Genomic DNA, 7,344 nt, shown 5'->3' with positions numbered 1-7,344 from the left:
TACATGTCTGTGTCAATGTTTAATTTTGAAAGCTCTTGTTTTAGTCACTATTTTCTTATTGCAGGCAAGCAGAATTGATAGAAATATTGATCTTCTTTTAATGAGTTTTAAAAGAAAAAAAAGTGAGCGTGACTCAGAGTAGCGAGTTAGTATAGACTGATGTGTCTTATTTTTCAACTGCTGCTACTGATGTATGTTCTGGGAATTTCTCTTTTATCATTTTCCCTGCATAGACTGATCCTTGCTCATTGTGTTTTGTTGCTTGCAGGGAAGGTGTTTGTGTTTCGCTGGCTGTGGGTCACAGCCTGCACCTTCATTTAAGTTTTGCGGAGGCCGGCTGGCTTTCCAACAGCCCCAGGGCAAGGGCTGCTGGGAGGGGAGATGCCCTGAACTGGTCCCTGCTTGGCAGCCCCGAGAGCCCCGGCTGAGTCCTTCCCTCCTCTGAGCCCGAACAGAAGGCGGCAGATGCCAGCAGAGGGTTCTCAGGCCGGTTTCTGCAGCCTCTGCTCTTGCCTCCTTTCCCACCGGTGCTCCCTGGTCCTCCAGCACCATCTACAGTCCTCCCTGGGCTGAGGAGATGCTCCGGCGCCTCCAGGTACAGCTCGGCCGCGACAGGAGAGGGCCAGGCGCTGAGCCAAGACTGTGATGGGGGGATGTCTGCAGCCTTGGCCACTGCCTCTGGATTTCTGGCCTGATTGCGAAAGGAGATAAGGGGCTTGGAGGGGGAAAACAAACCCAAACCAAACAAAAAACCACCGCCAGCTGAGTGGTTGCAAGGCACCAGGCTGTAAAAGGAGCCCGTCCCCAGGGAATTGTAGCTGGCATCTTGGCATGGGTCTTCAGCAGCATTGCAGCATGTGTCTCCCCTGGTGCTGGGGTCCCTGCTCTCCAGGAGCTGCACCTCCGGCTCGGCACAGCTTAGACCTGTGGCACAACAGGCACCGTGCTGTTCGACAGCACAAAAACTCAGCCTGAACCTGCAAGACAGGGCTACCATGAAATATTCATAGGAGTTTCCTTGAGTAAATAGCATTAAAAATTCATTGATATTTTGAGCAACAAGCCATCAGCTATATCTTTCGGGGATGGAGAAGTATGTAAATAAGAAAAGTCTTTCTTTTATGAGACAGCTATTTAAGTCTGCTTCAGCTGCCTTTTGTTTTTGAGACACGCTGAAGTCGGTACACAGTCTCCTCTCTCCTGGAGGGGAAACTAGTCTTCTAACTCACTTAATTGGAGAAGGCTATCTTAGTATTTCTGGATGGGGTATGGCCAGCCAGCAAAAAGGCACAGCCGGTGAAGTGCCTGTGCAGACAGGCTGGGTGACACAGCGGGGACCTGGGGCTCTTCCCAGGGACTCTGGATGCTGCTGCCATACCAGGAATCTCTGGTGGCAGTGATCATCTCTGGCTGTGCAGCTCGCTGCCTGGCTCTGGCTTCCATAATGACTTTTGAGCTCATATTTGTGCGTTGGGAATTTGACAACTTTTACAAACCTGGCCGCAAGCCTGGGGTGGTTTTGTGTAGTGGGGAGTAGCAAGGGTTGTGAGCAGGCTATGGCCAGGATGGTTCCCGGTGCCAGGCAGGCAAGAGGCAGGTTTATGCACCAGGCGAGTTATGTGTTCCCCTGCCCTGTGCCAGCAGCTGCTGGTTTCCCCCTCATTTTCTTGGGCAATGAGATGAAGGCGATCCTGGTGCCATCCCTGCCTGGTCCAGTGTGCCAGCCAGGGATGAGCAGCACTTGTCGGCCTCAGGTGTCATGCCTGTGGTGGAGCATCTGTCGGGTCTGAGGGAAAAGAGCAGACGCAGCAGCACCAGCGATTTCTGATCCGCCTTTGCTGCGAGGGCTCTGTGTTGGTAAGAAAAGCGTCTCGTGCTCTGATGTGGGAGAGCCAGTACCCAAGGCACAGGTTAAAAGTTTTCCCTTCCTGCAAGGGCACCAGCCAGGCAGCTTTCAGCAACAAGAAATAATGTGGAAAATTGTAAGCAGAACTGAAAGCTGCTGTTTGACCTTTATTGATCTTTGTGTGCTACAGCCAAAAGACGGCAGGGAAAATCCAGCAGACCCGGAGGCGGGGCTGTTTCCCTGGAGGTCTCTGTGCACAAGGGGTGGGGACCCCTGCTGAGTGATGGGGTCCCACCAGCATGTCCCTAACGCAGCTTGTGTGCAGGGAAGTCACCCTTTACACATCACAGCTGGCAGGCACTTGGCTTGAGATGTGAAGGTGATAAAGAGCAGCTGCAGGCTGTCTTTTCTCATCTCTTCCTGATTTAGGACATTTTGTTCCACAAGGTCTTGTCTCCCTGAACGTAATGGCTAGCACAGAGTGGTTGGTTGGCATCTTTCCTGCCATCGGCGCCCGGGGGCTCACTGCCAGCAGGGCTCCTGCTTGTACGGACAGCCTGGGGGCCACCACTGCTTTTCAGTGTTTCCCATATGGCACCTAAGCAAAATAATGGCGGGGAAAGGGTGGGGGGGGCAGCAGGTGGAAGACGAGTTTGTGAGCTGAGGCAGCTCAACAGCTGCTGACCTGGCACCAGGGAGGGATGGGAGTGTTTCCCCAGGGGTTCCCCATCCTGAGCAGCCTGCTCCTCAGAGCTGGGGGCTGCTGAGCGGTCACCCCCACCTGCTGCAAGGGCCCTGGCAGCGGCAGAGGGGGTGTCCGCAAAAGAAGGGGTCCCTTCAGCGTGGCGGTGGTGCAGTGGGCGTGCACGGGAGTGCGCGGAGGGAAACCTGAGCTGGTTCCCAGGAAACACGTGTGCTTGTCTCCCGTAGCTGGGCAGCAGCCCAGGCGATCAGCTCCCAGCCATCATGGTGAGAAAGCGCCTCCTCTCCTTGCCCCTCTGCTGCAGCACCAGCCCGGGCAGCAGGGTCTACGCTTGAAACTTGTCCCCTTCCATCAGACCCAGCCTTTGTTACTGATCTGCTCCTTTCCCTAGAGCCCAGCCTTGCCTGAGCAGTTTCCTGACAACCCACCTTGCGTCAAGGATGCCGTGCAAAGCCGCAAGAGCCCAGCAGCAGAGATGAGGAGGGAAGCGAGGAGGACACAGGTCTCCCTGGAACATGGTGGGTAAGCTGGTTTTGGGCTTTGGGTGTAGGGGACCCCTCTCAGTCTTGACCTTCCTCAGAATCCATGGCCTTAGCTCACTTCCTCCTGGAATTGCAGGGAAAGGATCGGGTGAGGTGCATAGTGACCCAGGGCCTTCACCGGGGGCTTGATAGTGCTGTGAGAGATGGACGAGATTCTGTTAATCTCCTTTCTCTCTCTGTTTCTTAAAGATCCTGCTAATGCATCTCTCAAAACTCTCTGCGCTGTCAGGAGGCTGTTCCTGCTGCTTGGGCTCGTCGTGCTGCTGGGAGGGACAGCGGCTGGGACATGGCTCCTAGGTCAGTGTCTGCTCCGGGACAGCCCTGCTGCTGCGGGCAGAGCCCGGCCACCAAACTGGGAAGTGAGTTTGGAATGCCAGCAGCAGAGGGTGATGGTCACGGGAGCTCCTTGGTCAGCAAGCTGTGGCTTCGGATGGGGGAATGTGGCTGGAGCAGCAGGGGTCTGCTGCCGGTGCTGTGGTCCCAGCAGCAAGCTGCGGCTGTGTCCATTGAGAGGCTCATCACCTCTCCCAACGGGCAGGGCAGGACCATTCCCAATATCGTGCATCCTTGGATGCTGCCCAGACCATGTCAGTGACCCTCCGCCCTCTTCTCTGTTTCCTGAAGTGAAACACCTGAGGAAGCCTCAGCTAGACCAGGGCTTCACTGCGCTGCCGGAGCCGGAGGCGATCCCAGCGTGTGGTGATGGTGAAGAGGAAGACCCTGTTGTCCGTGGAGCTGCCAGTAGAGGTTTATATCTTTGCTTTCTGCCACAGAGGGTGGGGAGAGGAGGGGAGCAGGACAGTGCCCGCCAAGGCCAGCAAGAGTAGTAAAAGATGCTCTTTAATAACAAATATGTTCCTTGTGTACCAGCTGCTTTCAGCTGCATTTTGCAACTGTTTCGCTTTGCTTTGAAGTCCTACTGCTTTCCCCAGCATTACGGCTTCATTGCCTGGAGTGATCCTACAGCAAAGGCAGCTCTTGCCGGGCTCCTTTGCATGTAATCACTCAGTAGAGCTGCCACACAAGTACTGAAAATATGTGAATAGGTTCATGTATAGTTTATAATGGCTTTTTCTGGGGCTTGTGGTTTTTTTTCTTTACATGCGCATGACCTGCCACTATGCTGGCCCTGCACAGATCCCTATGAGGAAGGGAACTTGCAGGTTTTCTTTAATGGAATGGTTTTAGTGTCTTTCAGAATCAATGTGGCAAACTCCTTGCTGGAAGCGCAGGTGGAAGGCCACCCTGGCTGGCTCCTGGCATGCCACAAGCGCTGGAGCCTCTCCCTGGGCACCCTGCTCTGCCGGCAGCTCGGGTACCTCAGGTGGGCATGGCGGAGGTGGCCGACAGGACTCCCACTCGCCCTTTTCCGAGGGGGATGATGTTGGGAAAAGCAGGCGCTGAAGGCTGGGAGGCTTGTCAGGGCAGCTCCCTGGTGAGTGTGGGTGGAAAGTGGGTGCTGGGCTGCCACGGGGACCCGTGGGAAGAGCTGCAGAAAATTCTTCCTGCCAAGGAGGTCCATTCCCGGCTGCCGGAGCAGCAGGACTGTGGGCTGTTGTTCCCATGGCGGGGTTAAATGCCCGACCCCCTGACAAGGTCCCCAGCCCTTCCTGGGACACTGACTGTTGCTTCTGCAGAATGATCCACCAGGAAGGATTGAACCTGACGAACGTCAAGGTGAATGACACACAGGAGTTCGTTCAGGTGAGACCCCACCGGGATGGCAGCCTGGAAGACATGTGGCAGGTCAGGTAAGGGCAGGCCTGGGGGAAGCAGAGTTTGCTGGTGGGGCTGCAAAAAAAAGAGGCTGCTTTTTCAGGCTTAAGAACACAAAATCTGTTCTGATTTTGTGCAATAAGCACCCCCTTTGAGGACTGCTGCGGCTGCATAGTGCCCCAGGGACTTTTTTGTTCATGTGTTTTCTGACCCGAGGCTTATTCCTGTACAGGAGCAGCTGTGAATCAGGTCGCGTTGTGTCTCTGAAATGCTCAGGTGAGTGCCCCTCTCCTTCCCTATGTCCCCGAGATCTCTGCTTGGGATCTAGTGATTCCTTCTCCCCCATGCTTCCCGCGCCCTCCAGCGTGAGGGTCTGGCAGCAGGACCTGCGCCGAACGTGTGCTCCCCGCTGCCTTGCAGAGTGCGGGCTGCGCCCCGGCGCCGTGCGGGTAGTCGGGGGGACGGAGGTGTCCCCGGGGCGCTGGCCCTGGCAGGTCAGCCTGTACCAGGGCTCCCGGCACCACTGCGGAGGCTCGGTGCTGGCACGGGAATGGATCATCACAGCAGCTCACTGCGTGCACAGGTACCTCCGGGCTTGCCCGCACCCACCCTTGGAGCCACTGTGTAGCTGTTCTTATCCCAGAGCTTGTTGCCCTGCAGTTGGAGGCATGCTGTATTTCTGCTCAGTTACAGGTGGCTTCAAGCCTCTGCCTGGCTGGTTTTCGCTGGCATTATCACCCATGGCTCCATCAAACAGGAGGCCGGAGTATCGGTAAAGAAAATAATTTACCACCCGCTTTATAACGACAGTAGCCTAGACTATGACATTGCTCTGATGAAGCTCCAAGTCCCCCTGAACTTCTCAGGTAAGCTGCTGTTGTGTCCTTCTCCTGTCTGTGGAGTTGTCTGTCTGAGCCCACAGTTAAGAGACAGCCGAACCCCAGCCTTTTCTGAGCCTGCCATTTCAGAGCAGCTCTTCAAGGATATCTAGCCCGGCACCCGGGAGGCAGCATGCACAGCAGTGTGGTGCTTTTTGGGCTGTGCCAGAGCTGTGAATTACTGGGAAGGTGGCTGTGGGAGCTGAAGTCTCCAGAGCAGCTGGCCCGAGAGCCTTTCTCTTCATCGCGCTATGCTGAGTGGCTCTGCGGGCTGGCAGCTCTGCAGCCCTTCCCTGCCTGCTCCTGCCCGGCACTAAGCTGTCCCCGCTGGCCTGGCACTTACCCAATCACCTCTTACCAGGTGCCATCCGTGCCGTGTGTCTGCCACCCTCCCACCAGGACCTCTTCCAGGGCACCCCGTGTTGGGTCTCTGGCTGGGGCTATACCAGACCAGACCAAGGTAAGCTCCCATCTTGTCCCTGCTGCTCAGCACTGGCCTGAGCCTTTCCCCTTCCACTGGCCCTGTCCGGCCCCTTCCATGCCACTTGTGATCTTGCAAATGCCGCCTCTTGCCTTCATCCCATCCCTGCTCCAGCAGCTCTACAGCCCCCGCCAGCAGCCATATTTAATCCCATAAAGTAATCCCAATTTTCCCATCTCCTGACTTCTCCAGCTAGCTGCCCTGCTCTTCCCCTCTAGTTCCCTGCAGATCTTGTTTCCCCCTTGGCTTCTTTCTCCCTCCCCAGGGCAGGTCACGGAGACACTGAAGGAAGCTCTCGTTCCCTTGATCGGAACCAAGAGGTGCAATAGTTCGTGCATGTACGCAGGCGAGCTCACTGCCAGGATGCTGTGTGCCGGCTACCTGCGGGGGAAAATAGATGCGTGCCAGGTACTGGAGTGACGGGCGTATGCTGTGTGTGCAGAGCAGGCGTGGAAAGGACTGATATGTTTTATGTCTCTGTTCTGCTCCAGCAAATGCTCGGTTTTGTGGCAATAGCTTCCAGTAACAAACAGCCTGTGATGGGTAGAGCTGGGCCTGTTGCATCTTGCGCTGCAGCATGGAGCCCGCAGTGCCCCAGGCGTCGGTGTTGGGCTGAGGCTTACCTATTTTCACAGAAGGAACATGGAAACCTTTGCAGGGAGGCACAGGCTACTTGTTGTACCCGTGTTTCAGCTGCTCATATGGCTGATACGGGAGAAGGCAGCCTGGTCCGCATCCCAGCTGCTGGTGGGGCAGAGCTGCTTCATCAGTCCTTGCTCTGTCTCACAGGGTGACAGCGGTGGCCCCCTGGTTTGCCAGGATGGATTCACGTGGCGCTTAGTAGGCATTGTGAGCTGGGGCCAGGGCTGTGCTGAACCCAACCACCCCGGGGTCTATACCAATGTGGCTCAGCTTCTGCCGTGGATTTATCACATCACAGAGGTAAGCTGGAGCAAACAAAGGTCTATGTTCAGCCTGACCTACAGCCGTGCATGTAGCACAGACAAATCTCAATGCTAGCATCCTATTTTAACTCTTTTCTCCACTATCCTACGCTCACCCTTGATGCATGAACCTCTGGGACAACCTCTTTTATGGTACTGATTCTGGTTTTGCTTTTTTTTTTTTTTACTAGATCTACTAGAAATAAGTAGAGAAGAGGTGCCAGATACCAACAC

The 7,344-nt window shown here is 55.5% G+C and overlaps 1 protein-coding gene across 1 annotated transcript; it reads left to right on the top strand.

Moving 5' to 3' along the window:
• Positions 1–3,377: 3,377 nt before the first annotated feature.
• Positions 3,378–7,310, top strand: TMPRSS5 (transmembrane serine protease 5). Its single transcript, XM_063355502.1, has 11 exons — positions 3,378–3,450; positions 3,716–3,832; positions 4,229–4,415; positions 4,729–4,842; positions 5,040–5,083; positions 5,228–5,390; positions 5,495–5,673; positions 6,047–6,145; positions 6,432–6,574; positions 6,956–7,108; positions 7,302–7,310. Exons 1-11 carry the CDS (start codon positions 3,378–3,380, stop codon positions 7,308–7,310), a joined length of 1,281 nt encoding a protein of 426 aa, XP_063211572.1.
• The last annotated feature ends 34 nt before the right edge of the window (positions 7,311–7,344 follow it).

This window comes from Chroicocephalus ridibundus, chromosome 18, assembly GCF_963924245.1.
Source record: "Chroicocephalus ridibundus chromosome 18, bChrRid1.1, whole genome shotgun sequence".
In the NCBI taxonomy this organism is placed as follows: domain Eukaryota; kingdom Metazoa; phylum Chordata; class Aves; order Charadriiformes; family Laridae; genus Chroicocephalus; species Chroicocephalus ridibundus.
The sequence above is the reverse complement of the archived record's forward strand: the minus strand, read 5'-3'. Positions and strand labels throughout refer to the sequence as shown.

Excerpts from the sequence above, each read along its gene's own strand:
- TMPRSS5 (XM_063355502.1), top strand. The coding sequence starts at position 3,378 with ATGGCTCCTAGGTCAGTGTCTGCTCCGGGACAGCCCTGCTGCTGCGGG. Across the intron at positions 3,451-3,715 it reads CCCGGCCACCAAACTGGGAA|TGAAACACCTGAGGAAGCCT; the intron begins GTGAGTTTGGAA and ends TGTTTCCTGAAG. Across the intron at positions 5,084-5,227 it reads TGTGTCTCTGAAATGCTCAG|AGTGCGGGCTGCGCCCCGGC; the intron begins GTGAGTGCCCCT and ends GCTGCCTTGCAG.